This window comes from Micropterus dolomieu, linkage group LG18, assembly GCF_021292245.1.
Source record: "Micropterus dolomieu isolate WLL.071019.BEF.003 ecotype Adirondacks linkage group LG18, ASM2129224v1, whole genome shotgun sequence".
NCBI classification, from domain to species: domain Eukaryota; kingdom Metazoa; phylum Chordata; class Actinopteri; order Centrarchiformes; family Centrarchidae; genus Micropterus; species Micropterus dolomieu.
Window position 1 is genome coordinate 6,338,663 of NC_060167.1, and position 26,049 is coordinate 6,364,711.

General features: G+C 38.5%; 1 protein-coding gene and 1 long non-coding RNA gene across 2 annotated transcripts in view; one reads left to right on the top strand and one right to left on the bottom strand.

Annotated features, from left to right (window-relative positions):
* grip2b (glutamate receptor interacting protein 2b) overlaps nucleotides 1–19,731 on the top strand; it is a 338,124-nt gene extending 318,393 nt beyond the window's left edge. Inside the window, exons 13-25 of the mRNA XM_046075485.1 lie at nucleotides 1,249–1,394; nucleotides 2,935–3,015; nucleotides 5,497–5,560; nucleotides 6,183–6,328; nucleotides 7,385–7,529; nucleotides 10,473–10,612; nucleotides 10,876–11,070; nucleotides 11,196–11,349; nucleotides 12,610–12,724; nucleotides 13,694–13,907; nucleotides 14,113–14,321; nucleotides 16,229–16,375; nucleotides 19,573–19,731. Coding sequence (XP_045931441.1) covers nucleotides 1,249–1,394; nucleotides 2,935–3,015; nucleotides 5,497–5,560; nucleotides 6,183–6,328; nucleotides 7,385–7,529; nucleotides 10,473–10,612; nucleotides 10,876–11,070; nucleotides 11,196–11,349; nucleotides 12,610–12,724; nucleotides 13,694–13,907; nucleotides 14,113–14,321; nucleotides 16,229–16,375; nucleotides 19,573–19,731 — 1,915 coding nt within the window. The remainder of the gene's footprint in view (nucleotides 1–1,248; nucleotides 1,395–2,934; nucleotides 3,016–5,496; nucleotides 5,561–6,182; nucleotides 6,329–7,384; nucleotides 7,530–10,472; nucleotides 10,613–10,875; nucleotides 11,071–11,195; nucleotides 11,350–12,609; nucleotides 12,725–13,693; nucleotides 13,908–14,112; nucleotides 14,322–16,228; nucleotides 16,376–19,572) is intronic.
* Nucleotides 14,038–26,049, bottom strand: part of LOC123986994 — a 23,502-nt gene continuing 11,490 nt past the window's right edge. The window contains exons 2-3 of the long non-coding RNA XR_006829033.1: nucleotides 19,534–19,725; nucleotides 14,038–16,369 (exon numbers count right to left, since the gene is read on the bottom strand). This is a non-coding gene — a long non-coding RNA (uncharacterized LOC123986994). The remainder of the gene's footprint in view (nucleotides 16,370–19,533; nucleotides 19,726–26,049) is intronic.

Here is a 26,049-nt window from a genome sequence, read left to right on the forward strand (position 1 = left end):
TGCAGGGAACAGTGCAGAGGGTAGGTGTAGCATAGATTCCACCATGCTATAATCTTTCTGAAGTCATTGCAAGGACAATATACTGTTCTTTGTCTGTCTGGTGATTCTAAGCTTGTTTATGCAGGTAAGTTAGCAGCAGAGGGGTTATGGGTTTGAGACAAGTAGCGCCTAGTGTAGCTGGAGCGACTTGAAATGCAGTAAAATTTCCAAATAACACATGAGGGGCTTTGCTTCAAAATTTACTTGAATTCACAGGCCAATATCTCAAAAGGCAGAATGACTCCTGCCCTCTATTTTGCCAAGGAAAGCTATTTCCTTTAATAGTCAGTGCTAATGTGCTTTACTTTCATTCCAGCACTGATTTGTGTAGTGAGGAGCCAGGTTTGGGCATTTCTAAATGGTGGATGTTTTGGAAACAGAAATATTTATTATCCAAACAGCAGCATTGCAAGCTACAGTAGTTAAAAATAATATGATATGTAACACAGCATCTTCTGGTATCATCTGTCTACGTTAAAATTAATTAAAGGAAAATACATCTTAGGTAGGGGGCTGCTGACGATTAGTACACCTATGTGGTTGAGTGTTTCTTTTCCCTTTGGGAGCATTTTAACCCTGGGGGTAATCATATCTAAATAGGCACAGAAAATAGCTACACCATCATGTTTTATTTCAGGAGATATTTTATGTACACACTTGAGAAAGAAGCTGATGTTAGTGTCATGATGTTTTTAGAAATCTTCGTCTCCCTCTAATTTGAGGAATCTGTATGGGTTGTTCAGACTGAAATAACTGGAGAGGGGTCCTTCTTAAACCACTCTGTTAATGGCTTCACAAACCTTAACAGTACTAGTTTTACCTCTAAGACTAAGGTGTTTTAAAGAGCTTAGATTACTTTAAATTGTAATACCCAAAACTGATCACAGACCAGAAACGATGTTGTTTTAACAAAACCTCTAACCTGCCTATAGAAAGCCATAGTGAAAATAGTGAAGGCCTCAATGAAAATTTTTAACTTTTACAAGGCTAATGTGAGAAACATTTTCCACAAGCCCAAGAGCCCTGCTGGTTAACCAGCACAGACATTTTTTAGACAACAAAGGTTACTAACTAAAAAGTTGAAAAGATGGTGTTTGTGGGAAAAAACATGCTGCTGCATAGGTAAAACAACATGGGAGCTGCATGGGAACTTATTTAGAGGGTAAATATCTAATTTTTCTGACATCACCATGGTAACTGCTGTTGTAGGTGTGGCCTGCTGCAGGTTGGAGACCGCCTCCTGTCAATCAATGGAATCCCCACAGAAGATGGCACGCTAGAGGAGGCTAATCAGCTTCTCCGAGATGCGGCATTGACCAATAAAGTCACATTGGAAATAGAATTCGACGTAGCAGGTTTGTGAAGTTAACAAAAGGTTTACCACATTCTCAGATTTCTGTCTCTTGTATCAATACACCATGATGTATTATCACTCGATTTCTACTATAATGAGCTGGTCTACTGCTTTCTATTATGACTGTGTGACTTTATTATAGCTCTTAAAAAACATTTGTACATTGTGTTTTTACAACACCTGTTGTTTTGGGGGTTTTGCACTTCTTTGCTCTATCCCTATGAGGGTTTAAAACATTTATAATATAATGAAAGAGAGCAGAGATCTGTTAAGTGCTGTACATTCTTTATTAGCAAGCTTTTAGCACGATTTGCAAAGACGGGATGAACTGGTCAAACACAGCTGTTGGGAGCTTTTGTTTCAGTACAGGCAGGGGTGGACAGAATAATTAGAGCTTTTCACTGCAGAGCATGGCCCCATCTACATGCTTGTAACCCCATGGAAATGTAACAACTACACTGAAACCCTACAAGTACAAAGCTGTGTGATACTGTCCTGACTTCTGATTTATATGTTGAAGAAAAGTCACTTCAAATTGCATTCTGTAATATATTCACACATGAAGCTTTAATCAATCCTTGAAACTGATATGTGTTGTTTATTTGTTTTGAAGTGAATCTGGGGTTTGTTATTATTTCATGTATTTAATGGGTGGCATCTGTAGGAAGGAGCAGTCTGTTGTTTTTGATTACTTTTACTTTACTTCTAACTTTTGGATGATTTTTCTAAGAGAAAATGTGACGGCAGAATGAGGCATGTGCACTACAAAATAAATTGCTAAAACAATTAACTTCACAATTGAGTATGAAGTTAAGAAAACAATGTGCATTCATCTTTTAAATTAAGCTATTTTACACCAAGGGATTAGAAAAAATCTCTGTCGTGGGTACACTTCAACATACAAATTGATACTTTTTTTGATTAAGGGACATTTTAATGTGATTTTATCTCTTCAATACAACATGATATGCTGCTAAGATATAATTTACTGTAAATTACTGAGAACTTTGGGACTGTTTACTGAAACAAACACTGACTGTGATGTTATCATTCAAATTTTGATTAAATCAATACAAATCCCTATGTTTTGTCTTTACCTGTGATAGTTTGTTTTGTGAACTAAATTATTTAAATCAAAACTTTTCCTTTGTGATAAAATTATGGGAGATTTTTGTGTAGCTCTCTGCAGTAGCAAATCATGTTTTTCCACTGTTTTTGATGTTGCCTTTCATAATGTTGCATCATTTAGTGAGTGGTGGTTGAGTGGTTGCCCTGCTCACAGCTTGTCGTCATGTTTATGCCTGGATGTAGAGTTGTTTTACTGGTGGAATTAGTATTATGACTCATGCATGCCAACAGTAAGGATTTGAAGTCACTGTTTGCCCCGGAGAAGAGCAATTCAGAAGAGATAAGCGCAAGAGCTAAATGTCTTGTAATTACAAATGTTAAGCGGGTTGAAAAGAATTATTTGTTGTTTTTTTATATTAATGGCTTCTCTGCATGTGTTTAATACTGCGCGTGTCTGTGTGCTTGTATCACAGAGTCAGTGGTGCCTAGTAGTGGTACTTTCCATGTGAAACTGCCGAAGAAAAGAGGAGTGGAGCTGGGGCTCACCATCAGTGGTAGGACCACACACACACCAAACATTATGATCTTTGTTTTGTTTTTACAGACTGCTGGCAGAATGTTTAAATGTCACAAGACCACCCTGCGCTTCTTCAAAAACACACACACAACCACACATGCATTTCTCAGGGTAACTGTAGCCTGCAGGAAAACGTCAACAATGTTTATAAAATGTTATAGATTCCAGGCTACAGACTCACAGTCTGTGTTTCACTCTGATGACACTATAGCCCACAAGCCACTGGCATTATACTACAATGTGTGTCGACAGCCAGTTTGTCATGGGTTGGTCTTCGTCACTTAGTTACAATTAAGGTAAATCCTAATGCTACAGCATTCAATGATACTTTTAATCTAGAGAGTACTGTTCTTCCAACTTTATGGCTTTATTTGGGGAAGGTCTTGTTCTGTTTTTTTTTACATGACAATATAAAAGACTCCAGGCCAGGTGCACAAAGCCAGGTCCCTGAAGAAATACCAAACCACCACTTTGGTGTTGCAGAACTTTGACGGTCCTGAACAACCTGGGCCTTGACTTCAACCCCACCACAAGCCAGGCCTTATTGCCAAACCTTGCTAACACAGCTAAACTGGAGAAAATCCCTGCAACCAGGTTCTAAAATCTTATGGAAAGTCTTCCCAGAACAGTGGAGGCTGTTATCAATGTTTTTATCAATGAGAAGAACAATGTAATGCTGTGGAATTGTTCTTCCAGTAAAGGACTTTACCGTGATGACTGATAAAGTCATTAATCACATACATCACTGTAAAGCTTTAGCGTTGCTGTCCAGAGCATGATCACTCTGACTTCAGTCAGAATTACCTACATTCAATTTTTAACTATTTTTAGACTGGAATGCTTGTATATTTTAGTGTCCCAGTATAAACTGTATTTTTTGAAGTTGGATAAGCTCAGTGGCAGGTTGACTGCTGAACTTGGCATACTTTAAAATATTTGGAGTAAGGACCGTAAGGACAGTATTACAAAGATTGAGAAGCACTTTGTTCAACAGAATTCTTAGACTGGCTGAGATAATATGAAAGTGTTTCTATTTAATTTCAGTAAAGCACAAATGTTTTAAACTATAGGAATGTGAAACTAGAGGCTGCTCAGGAATGGGGTAACCTCTCCCTTTGCTAAATAAAGGCTTTCAATAAAGCCAATAAAGGAGGACTTCATCTGAGTGAACAAATCATTTATTGACATGTGCACAATGAATAGATCAGACCCAATTGTGGTATTTAAAGGGGGTGATGAAGCTTTAAGTGGTAGATTATAAAAAACCCCACCTCAATGGAGTCTAGACACTTGTCGTGGTGGTGATTTTATGAAGAGGATGCTTAAGATCTGGATGTGATGAGGAGTGGACTTTTGATGAGCTCGACCTGTGCCTGAACATGATGAACTGGAGGTTAACGGGGTGGAGCAGGGCTGCAACGATTTCGCACTGAAATGACAGCTGACAGCAGCAGAGAGGAGAACATATTTGAAATTTGATTGTGACTACATGATTGGCTGATCTGGTTGGTTTAACTAAAGAGTGAGTGCCCATAGTCCCCTGATATAGGAAGACAGATAGAATGTGTGTGAGAGAGTTGTGAATTAATAAAACATAAAGATAGTCTTCCTGGTTGAACTTACACTGAGCTTCATATGTTTAATTTTAGAAGAAAAAAGTCATCTTCAAAAAATGTATATAAATGTATAAATACCCCATGTAGAGAACACTCTCCATACATCAGGGGCCTATGTATAGTTTTTGTATACATCAAAATGAAAATGACATTTGTGAATAAGGTTTGATCAGTGTCTGACACCTGAGAGTTTTCAGTTTTACTTCATAATGCTACCATATGAATAGAAGCTGTACTGTGGCAGTCTCTGAGGCAGAGAATGGTGTAATGGCGCCATCTTCTGAAGAGGTTTCACAGCTGAAATTGAGAAGGACACAGCCAAAAAATATTGATTTGACCCAAAGTTACCAGCCAACCTGAACTGTTTTTCTCCCGATAAAAGTATAAAAGAGATTTAAAATGAGAAATGATGATTTCTTTGTCAGTTGCTATCAAGATATGTTCAGCCTTCCTCAGTCTTGGTGTCTGTTAAGGAGTATTTGACTTGTGAAGGTTGCAACTAAATGGTTTTAAGTTAGTATTTTAAAAAAATCATTAGATTTTACCTCCTACTTTCCATTATCTCAAAACTAATAAAACTTGATAATGTAATAAATGTTATTGTTACTGACATTATTTATGTTGCGCTATACATTGTTAAAAATGTCATGTGACTGTTATAATTATGTTATTTTTTGTTTGTTTTTATTATTGTTGTTGTTGTTGTTATTAGTAGTATTATTAGTAGTAGTAATAATTGTAGTAGTAGTATGAGTAACAATTTGACAGCAATGTTATATATACTTACTTTTTCATGTTGTTGTTGTTGTTCCTTCATTGTGTGATATGATTTCCCTCCACAGCCAGCAAAAAGCTAGGAGAGCCCCTCATCATTTCGGACATCAAGAAAGGCAGCATGGCCCACAGGTATCTTACAGAGTATATTCTATTAAATTCTTCTGTAGGTTTTTTCCTCATGCCTCAATTAATCTCTGTCTTCTAATGTACCTGAAGTCCAACTCTGTAGTTAAGAAAATATCATAACAATTCACTATATATGTACTAATGTTTTCTCAGTATACTTGTTAATTACAAGTGCAGCCTCAGAAAAGATCTTCATCTTAGGTTCCACTCTGTTAAAGCTAGGGTGGGCTAGTTTATTTCCAAAGCATTTTTTTGTTAGATTTGTTGAAATTCTCTTTACATCCCGACAGCAATTATTAAATAAAATGCTCTGACAAAAAAATATAAAAACACCTGCTATCTAGCTGTTGCAGGATTGTAATAAGCCTACCTGCCTGTCATTCTGCCTGTGGCGTCATTGCGCTTGAAAATGTGTTTTGGGGGAGTGGCTTTGGAGTGAGGCCTGAGAGGATGGTGGATATTTTAAAAATCTAGATGTCTCTTGCTTTTTCTCCAACATTGCCTTCCCTAGCTTTAAGTACAGCGTAGGTTCGGCAAGTACAGTTTGGCAGAATTCAGACAAAGGATGCTGTATTACAACCAAGACAGAACTGATTGTACATGGTTCCACCTTACTCTCTTTCAGAACAGGAACACTGGAGCCTGGTGATAAGCTGTTGGCCATCGACAACATCAGACTGGAGAATTGTTCCAGAGATGATGCAGAGCAGATCCTGCAGCAGTGTGAGGAGCTGGTCAAACTAAAGATACGCAAAGATGAAGACAACTCAGGTATACAGTATGTGTGCATGCATAAGATGAAGTTGAGTCTGTCTTAGGTGGATCATTAAACATGATAACCATAATGTGAGGGAGAGATCATTGCACTGCACAAATGTGTTTCTGGTTGAAACAAATTTTTAGAATTGTTTTATTTGATTAAATGATCATTGAAATCAGCATCAGTATAAGGAGAAGCACTAACTGTGTTTGACCACCAGGTGGCGCTGTTGTCCACAACTAATGGTCTCCTGCTGCAGCTTTAAAATGGTGATCTAAAATACTGTAAAATGCATCTTTATTGATCACAGTGGGGGAAACAGAAACTCTTGGAAAAGTGAACAATTACATCCACAATGAAACAACAACTTGCATAAAGAACAAAGAAATATTTGGGGTATAGTGAGAAAATGTTTAGGAAAAGATAATCCTGTTGATGTAGTAGTCTAATGTGCTATGAACAACATTTAAAGCCTCAATCCAGCTAAAGACCCTTGTGCCACTTGTTACAGATTTTACAGCCACCATCTTAAATTTGTGTGATTTGACTAGTTTATTAAATGAGCACATTGTTGTTGAAGTTGTTGCAATGAAATGTCACCCAGTTCCACTGTGTGATTTGATGGAATGTAAAATAAACACATAAAAACACAGGGAGGGATTGCATAATCATGATAGATTATGACTCAGAGGGAATAATCACACCGAGAGACACACACAGGAGGTGATATGCGGAGATTATGTGTTACATGCTACATGATGACATGGCAGTCTTCTCCTTAGTTACCATGGAAACTGCGTCTTCCTCGCCAGTGTTTTCTTGGGGAGTTTGACCTACTTCTGGAATGAAATATATGTGTGTGTGTGTGTGTGTGTGTGTGTGTGTGCATTTCAAATGAACAGGTGATGTGATGCAGTATCACATAGTGTTTTAGTTAGAGTGTGTGTGTGTGTGTGTGTGTGTGTGTGTGGTGTCAGGTGAACGACTTACGTCAGGCAGTATCATTTACTCCTTGAAATTGAAACATTAGAATAACACGTGCATGCGTGTGTGTGTGTGTGTATCAGATGAGCAGGAGACGTCAGGCAGCATCATCTACACAGTGGAGCTGAAGCGGTATGGAGGCCCTCTGGGTATCACAATCTCAGGCACCGAGGAGCCTTTTGACCCCATCACTATATCCGGCCTAACCAAGAGAGGCCTGGCTGAGAGGTATATGCTCTCACACACACACACACACACACACACACACCCCACACGCTCACACAACATGCTCACACAACGTCAAATCTAGTTACCAGTTGAAGCATTAGGAAAGGCAGCTGGAGATTTTTGGATGGTTCTGTTTTCGCATATTTTAAGATTTTGCTTCAAACAGTACAAAATAAAATTAAAAAGACTAAACCAAAACTAAGGCTACTAAATGTGCTATATAAACTGTTTAGATGTTGTTGTTGTTGTTGTTTTTAACAGCTGCATAAAAAATAAAAAAATTTTAACTTTAACCCAACATTCAGTGTTCAGGGGTGATGCAAAACACGTTTCACACATTTTGCACTCTGTTTGCACAAAGAAACATTAAAATGGGCAACAAAGTTGAGTAAGAAAAATGCTGCAAGCTATTAAACATGGATGTAAACAAAGTGTGATGAACACAATGCATTTTGGTGAGAAACACTGAATGTTTTTTTTATTTGTTTACAAGAAAACACATGCTTCTGTTAAACATTACAGGGCAGCTTAAACAGCAATAATTGGTAAATTACACAAAATCTTTGATATATTTTGACATCATTTTCATGGGGTATTTTATTTGTATTACATTAAAAAGTAGAGTTCCAATAAAACGTTCAGCATCTGTGGATGATAAACATGTCCTGGCCATTTGAAATCACCAAATGTGCCTTTTAAAAGTGTGCCTCTCTTTGTGCACCATCAGTAGTGATGAACTAGCATAAGCCTCTATTCAGTGAGCGTTTGAGCCTGAACAACATCCTACACAACATGAAACAGCTCACCTGCAGCTCCACTGTGGTGTTACAAGAGATATCATGTGGGTGTACACTTTGTTGTTTGTGGGGCAGATGAGCTCACCTTGCCAATCAACCACTTCTGCTGGCAGAAAATACCGTGAATTTACCAGTCGACAAGTGAGATTCCTAAAAGCCCTCAGTTCATCTTTTTTGGTTTGTGGAAATTTGTGTCGGCTGTAGTCCCACCTTTCTCACAATATCATGTTTCACTGTGTCTCATTAGGTGATGGGTGGATCTAGTCACATCTCTGGAAAAAAAATACCTTGTCTTTGTTTGTATTGATCAGTTCAAAGACATTTTTCTGCAATTCATCGTAGACACCAAATCTGTTTTAAAAAGTCTGTCTGCCTCATGCCAGTGCTTGCATCAACTGTTAAAAAAGCAATAGTCACTCTGGCATACACACCTGAGAGGAGTCTGGAAACATCAAATCCTAAATATGACCAAATGCGGGATAAGACTCCTAAATGATAGACTAAACATGTATGTGCATAGGTGTGAGTCACATAGTCCATAGCTTTGGTGGCAAAGGTCATGACTGTAGATCCAGGGTCATGACCATTTGTCTTTTTCATTCCTTGAGAATACTTGCTGAGTTAGAAACATAAAAGTTAAATTGTCAATTCCATTTAAAACAAAGCTTTGTCTGGAATAGAGTATTTATTATCTTGTGTGCTCAAGATCAATACCAAGATTTAAAATATAGATAAAATCTTTCAGGAGTTTGTGCTATCAAGGAAACACATGCAGACTTAAACCCAACTGAGACCAAGAAGGAACCAACTTATGTTGCCTTATTTAGTCCTCCCTATCGGTGGTGTAAAAACCTTATTAGGAGAAAGAATAGAAGACGCATTGGGCAATAAATAGAAGGAATCCCCACCAGCAGTATGTGCTGCAGGTGCCATGTGACACGGAGTGATGATAGATGAGATATGGCTGTGGACACCAGCTGCTATACCGTCTCTCCGCCGCATCATGTTTCTCAATGAGACTGAACAGAAGATGACATAATGGTTTTCCTGAGTCATATTTATGTACTGGTGAATCGAGGTTATATCCAGTCCACCACACAAGAAGTATTTCACAGTAAACCTTCACCTTTAATAACCGACTCACGTGTTATTCCACGAAAACACACCCATAGAGGCAGCTTACTGGCACACCTCTATATACACACACTCTTTGACCCCGTTTCTTGGAGTTTGTGATGTAATTGTTCTATTTCCTGTCCTAAACTGTTGCCGATAAAGCACTTTGCTTCAGATCTGTTGACTAAAAGCACCCTATAAATAAACTTGGCTCAGTGTGATACAGAAGAAAGTGCAAGAATACAGATGATATCAACATCACTAGATCTGTGTGGCTTGTGGAAAATTTTCAGACTGACCCAGTTTTAACTTTGAGCCACTTGAGTCCTTTGATTTTGTTAAACCAGCTCAGGTAAATAGAAACTGAAGATACAAAGTCAAGAAAACCTTTCTCACTTAAGTAAATATTTTTCAAGCGTGTACATGTGATATGTGGGTCCATGAGTGTATGTGTAAATAATATCTGTATCAAAGTAGGCTACAAGATAAAGGACTTTTTACTCCAGATTTATTATAGTGGCCAGTGATAGAGCAATGAAAAGGAGCCGGAGCTATTCATTCCAGAGTCACCTTGTTGTGACCCTTGCCTAATCATGTGGTTGTTTACATACATTGTTTTTAAACAGTAAAATTTTAAATTAATTCCCAAATCTGATCTGTAAACAGTAACAGCACTGAGGTGACCTCACTGCGGTGCTGAAGCCTAATGCCAATACTGTGTCCTACAAACTAGATTTGTTTACAGCTAATTTGCACTTGCAGATGTGTTTTGAAGGAAATACAATATGGTTAACGATATACTATGGTCTTGATTCAATGTTGGAAAATGTTTTTAAGAAAATCAGGCTTTTTCAAAGGGTCAGTTTACACAAATTACAAAAAACTGAATTTGTCTGCATAAACAACACCAAATTTTCTGAATAGAATGATAGTATTGATGCCATTGTGTCCCTTTATAGATATAAACTGTGAACTGAATTGTACATTATCGTGTGTGTGTGTGTGTATATATATTTTAATGTGTTTCCAGGACAGGGGCAATTCACATAGGTGACCGGATCCTGGCTATCAACAGTGTCAGTTTAAAAGGCAAGCCCCTGAGTGAAGCAATCCACCTGCTGCAGATGGCTGGAGAGACAGTCACCCTCAAGATTAAAAAACAGCTCGACAGTAAGTATGAAAACTGTTAATGACTACTTTGCATTTGCATCACAAATCTAACCATCTGTCTTAATCAATATGGTTTTGATTAAACACAATTTTATTTATTCATTTTTTTTTATTCTGTATTCTCTGTGTCTTACGTTACCGGAACACAGGACATTTTCTTGAACCTGTAATTTTCTTTATGACCCTTTCCAATAAGACTTTTCCTACCTGACTGTAATCTGTATATAAATTTGTAAAGTTTTTTGCAACGTTTTCTCTCCAAGATTTGGAGGAGAGGAAGGCAGCAGAGGCAGAGGACACAACAGAGAATGAGCTCAGTGACCCTGAGGAGGATGATCTGACGGACAGCCAACAGACCAATAAGCTGTCAGAGCTTTACTCCACAACCATACCCAGTGTCGACTCTGCCATGGAGTCATGGGATGGCTCAGGGATGGATGCTGGCTATGGCAGCCAGGGTAAGCTTTGATTTAACACACATAGATGGTGAAAGGCCAGCATGGCCATTCACTGCGATGGCCATATCCCAAATGCAACAATCTGTAAATGAGCACTTTGTCAAGTTCCTTCTCTCCTCCTGCAGGTACATACAGCCACCAGGCAGCTGGCATCGCCCTCCACCCCCATGAGTGGCGTAGTGCCAAGCAGCAGCGCAGTACCACACCTCCACCTGGACGCCGGAAGAACTACCCTTTTAGTGATGGAGGCTTCAGTGAGGATGACTGGGACAAACCTGGGTAGGATTGAATTTAGTTTTTTTTGTTGGTATATATTATGGTGTATGATTAAAGTATATATAATAATAACAACAGGACTAGTTAAAACAATTGTAGCACCAGGCAACCCATAAACACAGATCAAGACTCCTCAGTTGCATACAGATGGAGAGAGAGGAGGAAAGAGGCCTATAGCAACTTAACTTAGGGATGGTTCAGGACTCACCTGAGCCAGCCCAAACTATAAGCTGAATTAAAGAGGAAAGTCTTAAGCCTACTCTTAAATGTGGAGATGGTGTTTGCCTCCTGCCTCTATCTATCCATCTATATCTATATATATATCTATCTATATATATATCTCTCTCTCTCTATCTATCTATATATATATCTCTCTCTCTCTATCTATCTATCTATCTATCTATCTATCTATCTCTCTCTCTCTCTCTCTCTATCTCTATCTATCTATCTATCTATATATATAGAGAGAGAGAGAGAGAGAGAGAGAGAGAGAGAGAGAGAGAGAGAGAGAGAGAGAGATATATTCAGTATATCATTATAATTACGTTTTCTGTTTCATACAAGCATGTTAGCTTTAAAACAGAAGGTTGAATTTGATTCTCTGGTTGCCTGTGCCAGTTTCACCAAAAGGGCTTGTGGTGAAATAGAAATTTCAGTGTGGACGTTTAGTCATGAATATCTGTGTGTCTGTGTGTATAGTGATGAGTCAGGAGGTTAAGCCTTGTGAAGACAGCAACATTCACTGAGGTTATATAACACTAACGGGGGTGGAAAGATAGAGGAACGATGGCAAGAAAAAAAATTTGACTGCACAGTGAAAGTGAATTAATCTTGTCAGTCAAGGACATTCAGTGTTAAAAGATTACTCATGTTGGATTTAACCAGAGCGAATGGCCTTGTCCTGTACTGACACTGCTGACATCGCTTTTGTTGATGATGCTGCCTCTATGCTAATACATGTAGGAATTTCTGCCTTGATGTGCAGACTCTTCCACATTACACGTGTTCACATTATGATGACTCTTGCTTGGTCAAGTTACTGTTGTAAGGTAATAAAAAGTTTCATGTTCTAAAGAAAAAGTAACATTTACACAATAAACACATCAAGAAACAGCCCAAAAAGTGTTCCAAGCATGTATGTCTGTCTTCTTTGGTGTCTTACAATATGATTTTTTTTCTAGTAATCAGTGACACTGCAACCGGGTGGGATAACTTGTTTCCAAAGCAGCTTCATTTAATATAATTTGTGGTTTTGTGTGACAGATTTATTGGCCAACAACCGGATGGTATTTTGTTGGATCCAGAGGACAGTTTCTGGTGTCAGGCGCTTGAGGATCTGGAGACCTGCGGCCAATCAGAACTACTCAGAGAGATAGAGGTCAGTTAGCATGTTAGCATCCACCTCTAATTTAAACTGCAGTCATTAGCGTTAGCATCCTTCGACAAAATGGTTGAACATCAAAGTTACCACAAACAAATTAGCAATAGCATCAAAAATGGATTCAAGCCGTACCCATTGATATTCGCAGGCTTCCTTAAGATAGGGGTTAATTCCAGCCCTGCCCTAGATTTTAATTTATAATTCAACATCGAACTTCAGTCATTGGTATCACCCCTGCAACATTAGATGGATCTATCGTACGTATTCAGGCCATATCATCCTTTCTATTCCCACAGAAACTGTGTTTGCATTCTTTCATTTACTGTTTCATATAGAGTAATGCATTTTCTCATACATCTATGTAAATAGGGATTATTTTCCTATCTTTGTTTAAGAATGTGGACTTTCAATTTGAGAGCAAGACTTAATTATTTTAAGTATTCAGTCCCCCGTGCGGGACGCTATAAGAAGTCAAGCGAACACGCCTGCACTGAGGCAGGGATCATTTCATTGGTCAACACTACCCCTGACATTCGATTGGTTGGGGGATCTGAACGTGAACTCAATAATTTATTCTCTCAAATTGAAAAACCACGCTCTTGAATAAAGACAGGAAAATAATATAAATCTGTAGCTGCTGCATAACCCCTTGATGCACAACAACTCTATATCCAGCTTTATGTACACAATTGTCATATCACAGTGTCAAAACCGTGAACAATTAACAGTAATTAACAGTGGTAAAGCCAAACAGTATAAGACCTTGATGTTGGCTACACTGGCTTTTTACCATCAGTATTGCTCACAAATAGGCTTTTTTTTTTTTTTACACCTAAACTCAGCCTTCACAGCCAGAAAGATCAATATATACCTGTTACAGATTTATAACTATAGGCCTACAATTACCTACTGTTAACATAGTAGTGGTAGAAATAGCTGAAGGTGTGTGTGTGCTGGTTTGTGCAGGCATCCATCATGACAGGAACAGCCATCAGTCTGGGTGTAGATGGTGGCAACAAGCCTCCAGCTGAGCCCATACTGAGCCACAGCAGAATGAGCCCACTGCGGAGAAATTCTCTCCTGCACCAGGGAAACCCGCTCCACCAAGGTACACACCTCCACCAGGGTGCCCATCTGCACGAGGAGGCTCACCTGCATGAAGAGGCCCAACTCCACCAAGGTAATTCAAAGGCAAATGTGACAGATCCAAGGGTGGCTGTCTCCCCAAGCTCATAATATAGGATTGACAAAAGAAAAAAATCGGGGGGTGCGAAAATAATTTAAATAAAGTTTTATGTACATGCACGTTGCAGTGCTGTTCACTACATGCTTTTTGAAATAACGCATTAATCTTATTTAAAAACCAACCCTTTCATCCCACCCAGACGCCCACCTGCACCAGGAGATTCATTTCAACCATGAGGCCCACCTACACCAGGGGGCCCACATCCACCAAGATAACCAATCTCCTCTCATGCACCACGAGCCCAAACCCAAGGCGTCATTGAGAGTGTCAGAGAGGACGTGGGAGTCTCGTCGAATCAAAGAGGAGATGCAGGGAATTCTGTCCCCAACGCCTTTGGAGCTGCACAAAGTGAGTTCAAACCTCTGTCTGATGACTCTGCCATGATGTGGCTTCTGCCCTGGTTAAGGACTTAGACTAAATGTTGATAGGATTGCTTAAAGTGTGGGCATGAGTGTAGGGTGAACACTAAGAACAAATGTAAAGTTGAAAAGAAAAGTGACTTAATGTTTTGTGTTCGACCTTACACCGGCTTCAAAGAATAGGTCCTCATTTTTGGGAAATATGCTTATTTGCTTTCTTGTTGAGGGTTAGAAAAGAAGATTGATTCCATTCATGCATCAGCCGTGGAGCCAGCCATGCTCTGTCCATGCATACCAGCCCCTCGAAAATTGACTAAGTAACACATTGTATCTAGTTTTTTTAATATGTACACCAACAGAATTTTTAAGATGGCATCAATGTGTGAATTAAGGAGGAGCTACGTGCTGTAACAGTATCTATACTATAACAGTAGGCATATTTTTCACCTTTGGACAGAGCCAGGCTAGCTGTTCAACCCTGCTTCCAGTCTTTATGCTCAGCCACTTTGATCACCAACTGGCGCTTGTTCCATACTTAATGTACAGACATGAGACATGGCATCCAGTTGCCTCCCAGGCAACTGTTATGCTAGTGGCTACATGTCTTCACCCTCCTGTGGATTTACAATAATGACTTCATACAAAGATCCGTTCAGTCTTGTTCAGCCCAAGGCCAGAATAAGAAATACATTATCCATTACGTTATCCACAGGGAGAAATTACATTAAAATCTGATGGGTTCATTGGCCATCAGCCAATTTACAGCCTCTAACTGGTGTCTCATTAAAATATCATACAATATTCATTTGTCATACAGTGTTGCCTTTTTTCAGTTTTGTTAATGCAGGCCAGAAAAGAACTGTTGATTAACAACTGTAAAAACCTCCATCTTGCATTTATCCTGCAATGAAACTGTGCATAACAGTGGTTGCGGAGTGGCCTGTGAATCATTTATCCTAGATTTAATCGTGCATCAGTAAAGCATGGGTGAACATTGTACAGTATATCCTATACAGTAGAACCACAGTGGTAACACAAGACTTTAATGCTTTTAAATCAATTAAATACCATTCCCTGTATGCTCTGTCAGCCTAAAAGAACAATACAGAAACCCCATTATCCATTTTGGCTAAATATCAAGAAAAAAGGTGGATTTTTCTGTCAGTGTTCTTTAAAAAATGTACAATCATAATGCTTGCTATATCTCCGAAATTGGTTTAATGTCCCAAACAGCTGGCTTAATGTCCAAACTCCATTTCATGGGCCCTGACACACCATGCCAACATTTGGTGTCTGTGGCCGATCATAGCGTGTATCTTTTGCGGTGCACCAGAAGCCATTTTAGGCAGTTCAGCATAAATCTGTGAGAAAGAGCTGTCTGTCTTTATTTTAACTTCTTCCACAAGTGAGACCAATGGCAGGCAATGCTAAAGTAAAACTCTACACTCCCAGATGCAACTTTTGTCAGACGTACTCTGAGAATATGATGAGACTGTTTAATAAGATTCACGATGACATAGGGAGTGGTTGGCTAATTATTTTGTGTCTTTTGGATTAGGACTACTGACCGATCATTTCCTTTCATGCTGGTGATCAGCTGTTGTCTTTATAGTCTTTTCCAAGGGCAACTTTTAAACAGAACATTAGATCATTTGATGTGACACCTGTTGGTTAGTAATAACTTTGTGTTCACCCTGGTGTGTTAGAGACCCTCAAGATAACCTGTGCTGACCAAACATGTTTGACATAGGAGTAAAGGATTAAGGTTAAAAAAAACAAAAAAATAAACAAACAGCCAGCCACTGCTTTCCGTTCATGTTTAAACTCAGATTAAACTAAATTGAGTTGAAATATGAAGCTTCAGTTTCGCCAACATCACATCCTTGTTGTCTATAGGTAACAGTGGTAAAGGACCCAGAGATTGACGACTTTGGCTTCAGTGTGTCAGACGGCTTCTTGGAGAAAGGAGTTTATGTCAACATGATCAGACCTGATGGTCCAGCTGACCGAGCTGGGCTCAGACCCTACGACAGGATCCTGCAGGTAATGATAAGGAAGTCTGTTTAACGTTTGAGGGTGTTAACATCTACATCTTGACAACCGTGTAGAACCCGAAGCCCTTTTATACATAGTCCCAAATAACAGTGGTGTGTTTTTGATAGGCTAAAGATGGCTACAGTAAAAGGCCTGGCTGAGCAATAACAGGAAAGATACCATGATTGTGTTGATCTGTGGATCTGACATTTCTAAATATAATATAAATATGCCCCCCTGAAATTAGAATACTTTGTATAAAAAGGCCTACAATTACTGTTATTTTCCAATCAGGATTTTTGGCACAGAAGAAGTATCAACCACTACCTGAAACCTTCTATTTATTGTTTAACATTGTTTTTAGTTCTTAACAACATTGTTTATGAAGTATGAAAATAAAGAGATTTACAAAGTACTGAAAATGTCTCTCTCTCTCTCTGAGACACAATATTAAAAACATTCACAGCAGCCTATGCTTGGTTATTGAGAACAGCTTAGAGCTTAATAGCTATACAATGTTTTCCATAGAATGACAATATAACTGTGGCAGGGTAGTAGGTTGTGTGTGAAGGTTCTCAGTCATACAGGTCCTAGTTATCCAAGGAAAGTTAAAATTAATAGCTACTGGACTTGGTTGAAGATACTTGAAGATGTTTCGTCCCTCATCTGGGAGACTTCTTCAGTTCTGACTGACTGGTAGGGAAACAAAGTTTCCCATCATACCACAGCATCTACCTATAGTGGACCTCATCACAGCAACAGAATCGGCCATAAGGAAAAACAACTTAAGAGAAGCGGAAGAGCTCAGGCTGAAGGTATCAGCAGCCCTTACAATGTTGCTAAACAACTACTACACAAACTCATGGCTCAGCACAGAAGGGCCAACTCCTCAGGGCTAGACTCTACCTACATCTGAAGGATAAAGGACACTCATTTGAGGACCGCCAGGTGCCCATTTTAGAGAGAGAGGTTTTAAAGAGGTGTCAACGAAGCCATTTACACCCGGATTGAGACGCCGTGACTTAACAGGAGAGGTGGCCTGCCAACACCCCATATCCCCGACTTACAATACTGTTCTTTCATCACATACCAGGAAACTAAACAAACGTTCACTTTTGACCTCAGGTGAATAGGTCAACAATGGTCGTTCAGACTTGCCTTGGGTTGCTCCAACGACCATAACAACTGCCGTTACAACAACCAGGAGCACTAACGAACCAGCAGTATTGATCATCTTGTCAAAGAACCTACAGAGGTTAAATAGCTGAGTTTCCCCGCCAGTCAGTCAGAACTGAAGAAGTCTCTCGGATGAGGGATGAAACGTCTTCAAGTATCTTCAACCAAGTCCAGTTGCTATTGATTTTAACATTCCTTGGATAATTAGTAGTAGGTTATTCCTTATTTCACCATTTAATTCCACTTAGTTCTCCACCTTATTGTGTTTTCACAAACTACTTTAATCTGCTCACCTTGTTTTTCCCTTAAGTTCTCTCACAACTGCACCTGTCTCTTACTGCACACATACTTGCTCGCTTCTCCCTGCCTCTGTGTTTTTCTCTCCCTGTATTTGTCTGCTCTGTTGACGTTGTCTGCAGTATGTTTTATAAAGTCGCCCCAAAAAACTTAACTCATGTTTTGGATTTTTTTCACAGCAGCAGGTGAGCTGCACGTGGAGGAGGCTTATTGTTAATGATGTAGCCAACCAAAGCATTCAAAACCAATATGGTACCGAATGACATCGGCACTGATGTGTTTCTTTACGCGTCTTATAATGTAATACAAGTCTCTCTCTCTCCAAAATACTAGAATGGGTCGCCGGCAAGTAATATACCTGGGCAGCACTGAGTCATCTGATCGGCCTTTATAGATCAAACTATTTAGCTCCAATAGCAATCGGTTGCTGATTAATCAAAGCACCCTTAATAGTTACTACATGGTTCATGTAATGTGGATTTAAACACCACCAAATTAAAATTCACCATTTAAGCCATGTACTGATTGTTTGATTTCCATGTGAAATACCGCAGCGTAAACACAGCTTCGTCACATTACTTCTTACAGACTGCAATGTTAAGCATGTTATCAGCACTAGCCTGAGAGGAGTCATGTAAGGTTAAAGTATAATTATGGTTTATTATGTCTTGGGTCTTTTTTTCGTAGTTCCAGTCAACCATCATTTCTATCAGTTGTCTGTGAGGATTTTCAGTCATCCAGGTCATGAAGATGTTTCACCTCTCATCCTCCACCTCAAACCTGTCAAGCGACTTCTTCAGTTTTAACTGACTGACAGGGAATCCCAGGTATTTAACCTCTGTGGGGTTGTTAATCAAGGTGATGATACCATTTGGTTCGTTAGTGCTCCTTGCTGTTGTAACGACAGTCGTTGTGGTCTTTAGTCAGCGGAGGTCAAGCGTGAACGACCATCGCTGGCATTGTCATGAGGCCAAATGTAAGTGTTTGTTAAATTTCATGGGAAGGGGATAATTGGTGGTTACAGACCACCTCCTCGACCGAGAGATGGTTTCTCTACTTTGGTATATATGGCTTCTCTCACACCTCTTTCAAACCATCTGTCCTCCGTATCCAAAATATGGACATTGCTGTCCTTGAAAGAGTGTTTGTTATTCTTCAAGTCTAGATAAATTGCTCAGTCTTGACCTGAGGAGTTGGCCCTTCTGTGTTGAGCCATTGTGGTGGTTGTTTAGTTTTCCCCAATAACAGGTCTGTGCATTCGTCACACGGATGCACAGATATCACGGATATCATATACTAGACTGCTTTTTTGTGTTTGGGTGTGCGGCCTTGTATTTAAAAAACACAGGGATTTGGTGTTTGAAAGTCCTTCTGATACTCCAGACACAACAGCTTGGATAACAATTTTACCAATTGCCTTTGTTTTTTTTCTTTCGAAATAATTCTAACCTGAGCATTTGATTCAAGCTGTCTGATCACCTGACTGCTTGTTTTAATTGATTTGACCTTTTTTAACAGTATCCCCATGTTCTCAATTGCAATTAATTCGCTTAGTACAATATTATTATTATAGGAAAGAGTGAATGACAAAAATAAGACCCAAGTTGTAATCAGGAATTATCCTTTAACCTTAAGCAATAGTTAGACCTCAGTCTTTGTTAGCTAGCTAATGAACCAACAGTAGTACTATTTACCATAGCAGCCATTGTCTGAATCTCTCCGTCTTTGTTCAGGTAAACCATGTGAGGACGAGGGACTTCGACTGCTGCCTGGCAGTGCCGCTGATCACAGAGGCTGGAGACAGACTGGAGCTGGTCATCAGCCGCAACCCACTGGCCAATGACGACACAGAGGACAATAACAACACTTTAGATCATCCGCTAGACCTGTAACACACACACACACACACACACACACACACACACGAAAAATGAATCTCTAGACATACACACACATGCATTCACTCTGCCACACTCAGGCAGGGGACATACTATACCTGGTGATGAAGTGTAAAGTTATATCTACTGGAACAGGCCCAAACACACAAACTCCACTGGCTTGAAGTAATTCTATTTAAACACGGGGACTCAAACTTGCATGCTCACAGTCGCCCTCTCCCATTAATGCTGGGTCGAACTGCTGTTATACAGTAAATTTCTCCATGGAAGCATAGTGCAGAAAAAGAGTGAGACACACTCCTGAGAGCTGGCTCAGAGTCCTCGGTATTGCTTCAACATAAAACAACCACTTGCTTGGCAATATAACCAGCCATGTTAACTGATCGACTCCTTAAATCTTGTTTTTACTTAAAAAAACTAATACAAAGCTTAGGTAATTTCAGCTTTTTTTTATGCCAGACCACAGGTTTATAGAGGTGTATACAACTGATGGTACCAGAGCGATCTGCCTTATTTCACAATATTGTGAAAGTGATTTTAGGAAATTTTAAATGAAACTGTATTGATGAGAGAAACTGCCTTGCTCAGTTTGCAGATTTCATTAGTATTAAGAAAGGCTAAGATTCAATTCCAGACTAACTTTCTAGAAAAGTCAACTTCCGTTTTTTTTTTTAATCCAGCTGTCGCATGAAGGCAGACTTCTATATTGGATACCTCTGCACATCATAAGGTCAACACAGTGATATTATAAAAAAAATCTATTACAAGGTCAATACAATGATGTCATCACAACTGCCAAACTGTTTTTGTTCAATCCAGTCATCGAAGGGAAGAGAAAGAAAGTCGCTTTCCTCTCCTGAAGAATTACATCTTCAATGGAATTTATTAACAAAGTCAACTTTTGTTGCAACACAGTTGGGCAGCTGAGCATGTGGAGGTGCCCCGGAGGAAACTGTTGCCAATAGAAGAACATTTTCATACACCAGTTTGAGAGATTGTTGAGCCTTTTCTGTTTGTTTTTGCCAACTGCCAGGAGAGTTGCTCATCTACATTGCCCAATCTGTTACTACACCAACATAGTAGAGAGTGTCCTGGGTTCGTCGCCCCTCAGCTCACTGATGGCCTACAAAGTCAAAGAGCAGTAGCTACTATGTATGCATTTTAAATACAATGCTTTACTCTCCTTGTGCTTAAATAATTTGAGGCTACACACCACATAACTACTGTAAGCATGATTTGTATTGGGTGTACATTAGAATAGACTAAATAGGTGACTAGCTCAACCTAAATCAACATTTAGCACACCAGTGTGAACAACAAGCAAAGTTAAAAGTAAGTAACATCCTCTTTGCTATACTAAGCAACAGGGTTCACAGGTAATGCTGTCTTAATAAAAAAATAATAAAAACTTCAACCATTATCAGCTCCACTGTTTTAGAATAGATATTATTAATCATCACGACCACAATAATAACAAGCTACGACAGTTATTTTGGCACCTGATGTTTAAAATATAGCACCTTCAAATACAGTATAGATCAGCCATGAACATTAAAATTTTACTGATGTTTGGCTTTGTGAGGAAGACTGACCCTTTTGTGGCACAAACATCATGAACAAATTTAACGGCACCATCTGCAAACAGATACTGAATTTATCACGATGCATAAGTGCCAAACTGTTCTGACGAGGAGCAAGTCTCATACAAACACCTTATAGAACAGGGCCATTATGCACAGATAACATAAGGACATGAAATAGTACAGCTTGTGCACGTGTATCATTATGTTTACATCTGTGTGTTTGGCTGTGTTGTATTCCTGCAACTATTGTTTATGATGTGCATGTACATGTGTGTCTGTATATATCTACCTTTGTGGGTGTATCTCAAAAGGCGCATATATATGATATAACCCACTCGATTTGACAAAAACTGCTTAACCCTTTAGTCCGTCAGTCTGGCATTGTGGACAGCTCTTAATGCCCATGAGCACTGGCTGCTATTGCTGTGGAGACTGATCCAGTTGGAAGTGCTAATTACATGCACAGACCTGTAGCGACCCTACGTCAGGGCTGTTGAGAACAAAACACAGCATTATAGTAAATAAGTAGAATTTTAATTTGTGATTGAATGTTTTGTATAGGCTGATGTGTGTCAGTGTGTCAATTTCAATCCACAAGATTCAGTTTCATGGTCAAAGACACTTCAAGGTCCTTCAGAAAGAGCAATCGAGTACCAGATCAAGCCTGCATTCTTTCCAACAGCAAGCAGAGGGCCACTCCACTGATAAAAGAAGTCCTGAAGGACCTTGAAGTGTCTTTGACCTTGAAAATGAATCTTGTGGATTGAAACTGAAATGATAGAAGCGAATCTGAATTAAGAGAACTGAAAGCAAAATTTAAAATTTAAAGTGAGGCTTAAATACAGTTTCAGTTGCAACTGAATTCAATTTCATTACATTCAGTTTCAAACTAATAAATTCAATTTCAAAATATGCTATTTAGATTGAGGTTTTCCAATACAGTTATTTAAGTTAAACAATACAAATTCAAATTATGCTATGCCAAATTCTGTTTTTTTTTTATGCAATTATTCAAGTGGAGCAATTCAAATTCATAATCTACTGGCACAAATATCAGCCCATAGTTTCGTACCAAAAAGCACCAGTTCGACTTTATTTTTTTAAAAACACATTTTCTAATACAACTATAAATCTTTGGCTCAGAGTTGTAGAAGTGCTCCAACTATCGATGCGCCTGAAATAGCTCCACCCACTTTGCAACTCTGGCATGTGTGATATTGTACAATGACAAACTTGAAGTAATCTGAAGCTACAAATTAATGACTTTTTTTTTACTCTCCTCACCTCATCTTCTTGGTCTGTTTGGTAACAGCAGAGTTTTCTTACACTTACTTCACCTTCTGTTTTCATGATATTTCTGCCAAAACTGTCTTTGTCCCAATTATCTGTGGATTAACAGAAATGAGACTAGCCGTCACTCCCCTCCTACAGCACTTGGCTGTGTGTGTGAGACAGTGACAGAGTGTATACGGGTGAGAACGTAATATTTTTTTGTGTTAGCCTACTGTGTGTAAAGATGTATGTAAGCACAATAGAGAGAACTATTAATACAGTGTGTCTACAAAATGTGTGAGACATATGACAATACATATAACACAGAATAGGAATAATGGGAGAATGAGTCTGTGAAAGAGAGGACAGGGAATATCCTTTGTCCTCTAAAAAGGTTGAAAAAAACCCAGGAACAATCAACCTCTGTTCTCTCTGTTTTTAACATTGCATGTCTCTCCCTCTTTCCTCACATTGTTACATAATACAGTTAGAATCAGCTGCCCCCTTTGAGAACACTCATGTATGTGTGTTTGTGTATGAATGAGGGAGCCTATGTGCATGAGGCTGAGTGTATTGGTATGTGTGCCTCTTGTGTGTCAAGGTTTCTGTATGTACTATACACGTGTGTTTACATGTATGTATGGATGGTCAGTGTGTGTGTGTGTGTGTGTGTCAGAGAAGTAGGTGGTGTACATTTCATTGTACAGTGGTGATGTTTTTCCAGGGCTGCGGGCCATTTACTCTCCTTTACAAAAACGTGATGAGACTAAAAACAGTATAAACTGTTTGGTTTGTGAGCAACCCGGAGAAAGACAACTTTTTCATAAATAATAAAAAAGGGACATTTACTTATCTCCAAGCACTTATACAAAAAAAGAAGCACACTGTTGAATACCATGCACTGTAAGTATTTTCATGTACAACAGAGCAAACATGTCGTGGTTTTTTTATACGTCAAGTGGCCAAAAAAACATTTTGTAAAGCAGCAAAAAAAGAAGACAAAATGCTGAGAAAAGCCTTCCAAATTGTTCTGTTTTTTTATGTATGTATGTATGTATGTACGTATGTGTGGTCATCCATACTCCCTATGCATTTCTGGGTCAAAGGTCAGTTAAAAGCCCAATCCGGAACCGTAACAGAAGTCCTACAGTTGAATTTAGTTTGTAAGAATTCCTTTCAATTATATCATTAATTAAATGTAACAAATTACACATTTACAGTAAATGTGTTACATTATTACAATCATTCAATTATTGTGACAATGTATTAGTGATGTTGCAATCATTTCAAATTAAGATTGCAAAGTAAGATACTAATGTCTTGAATTTTGGGGAGATAAATGTTACAATGTCAGTCTAAAGTTTTCATGACAGTATACTGTATTTTATTACACTATGCTGTTATTTTGACAAGCTATTGTATAATCTGACATGTATTACTTCATCAGCTGCAGTAAGGCCTTCCTCCTTCAAACAGACTCATAAATTCATTGTTATTATGGTTCATCTTAAGTAAAAGCTGAAAAATAACCCAGTTATCAAGAGGATGCAAGCTCAAATCCCTTGAGCAGTAGGGAAAACATGCAATGAGTTGCATTTCTTCTTTTATTTTAATGACAGCTTTGGCAGCAGGCCATTCTGTATGTTTCTATGACACGTTCCTGCTGGGGATGGAGCATGTGTTGGAGTTTCTTCTGCATAGATTGTTGTGCAATGTACGACAGTTGTTTTAAGTCTTATACAAATCACACCTTTTTGTTGGAATTGTTTCAAAATAAAAGGTGGCTTTCACTTTTTGCCCTGCAGTAGCCATATCGGAGGTTCTCAACTAATATCTAGTTGTAGAAGCTGATTGTGCAACGTGGCAGTACACAACATTACATAATATTTAAAATTCAGACATGGCCCATTTAACTGGGTCTGATAATTTGATTAGATTTTGCTTGTTTACTAAATGATAAATACCGTATCTTTTTAACTAAATTTCTTACGCAAAGAAAACTATAGGTAACAATTGATTAGGTTATATAAATATTAGCCCATTGCCTAGGTTGCAGTTAACTAGCTTTTTAGTGAGTACAGGCTAGAAAACTAAAATTAACTGTATTAATCGCCATTACTGTAGACATGAATACAAGCTTCTTCACTAGACCTCCTGCCAACTGTAGCTGTGACTCTAAAATGGATAAAATAAGTTGTTTTATAATTTCCAAACTAACAAATTTCAGTGTCTCTTATGATCTGTTGGTCATAAAAGTGTCTCCAATATTTGCCTCTCAAACCTTTTCCAAAAAAATTTGTGCTTCATGCAGGGCTACAAAATGTTTTTCTGACTTTATTTTAACATGAAATAATTTCAAAAAATGTGTTGTGGCATCAAAGCATATAGCGATTCCGGATTGGGCCATTAATAATGTATGCGTTGATATTGTGTTTTGTTTTTGTTTTTTCAAATTGTGTAAAGTTCTATTTATGTATAGTATTTTTCTATGACAATATTACTCTTCCGAAACATGGGAGAAAAGACAAAACATAAATTATGAAAGGGAAAATAAAATGTATAAACTTTGTTGTTGTTGTCGTTGTTTTGTTCTTTTTATTTTCTATGAAACAAAACTGTAACAATATACTTCTTTTTGAGAAGAACATAAGAAAATATCAAAAGAAAGAATAATAAAATGTCTAATTTTATGTTGGGTGGCTGGTCTGTCATTATTTAGCTGTGTCTGAACTTTAATATACTCACTCTTAAAAAATTACACTTTGTATGGAAACTGTATTCACAAATTTTAACTAATTTTATTATAAACTATTTTGAATTTAAACAAAACTAATTTTACAAATAAAAGGAGCCTGGTTGAAATTTTGGTACCTTTCCCATAATACCATAAAAAGACACGATGGAAGTAGAAGCGGCTTAAACTGGGTAGAAGTCTTAAATCTTAACATACAGTGGGTACGGAAAGTATTCAGACCCCTTTAAATTTTTCCCTCTTTGTTTCATTGCAGCCATTTTCCAAAAATCAAATAAGTTCATTTTATTTCTCAGTAATGTACACTCAGCACCCCATCTTGACAGAAAAAAACAGAAATGTAGAAATTTTTGCAAAATTATTAAAAAAGAAATACTGAAATATCACATGGTCATAAGTATTCAGACCCTTTGCCGTGACACTCATATTTAACTCAGGTGCTGTCAATTTCTTCTGATCATCCTTGAGATGGTTCTACACCTTCATTTGAGTCCAGCTGTGTTTGATTATACTGATTGGACTTGATTAGGAAAGCCACACACCTGTCTATATAAGACCTTACAGCTCACAGTGCATGTCAGAGCAAATGAGAATCATGAGGTCAAAGGAACTGCCTGAAGAGCTCAGAGACAGAATTGTGGCAAGGCACAGATCTGGCCAAGGTTACAAAACAATTTCTGCTGCACTTAAGGTTCCTAAGAGCAC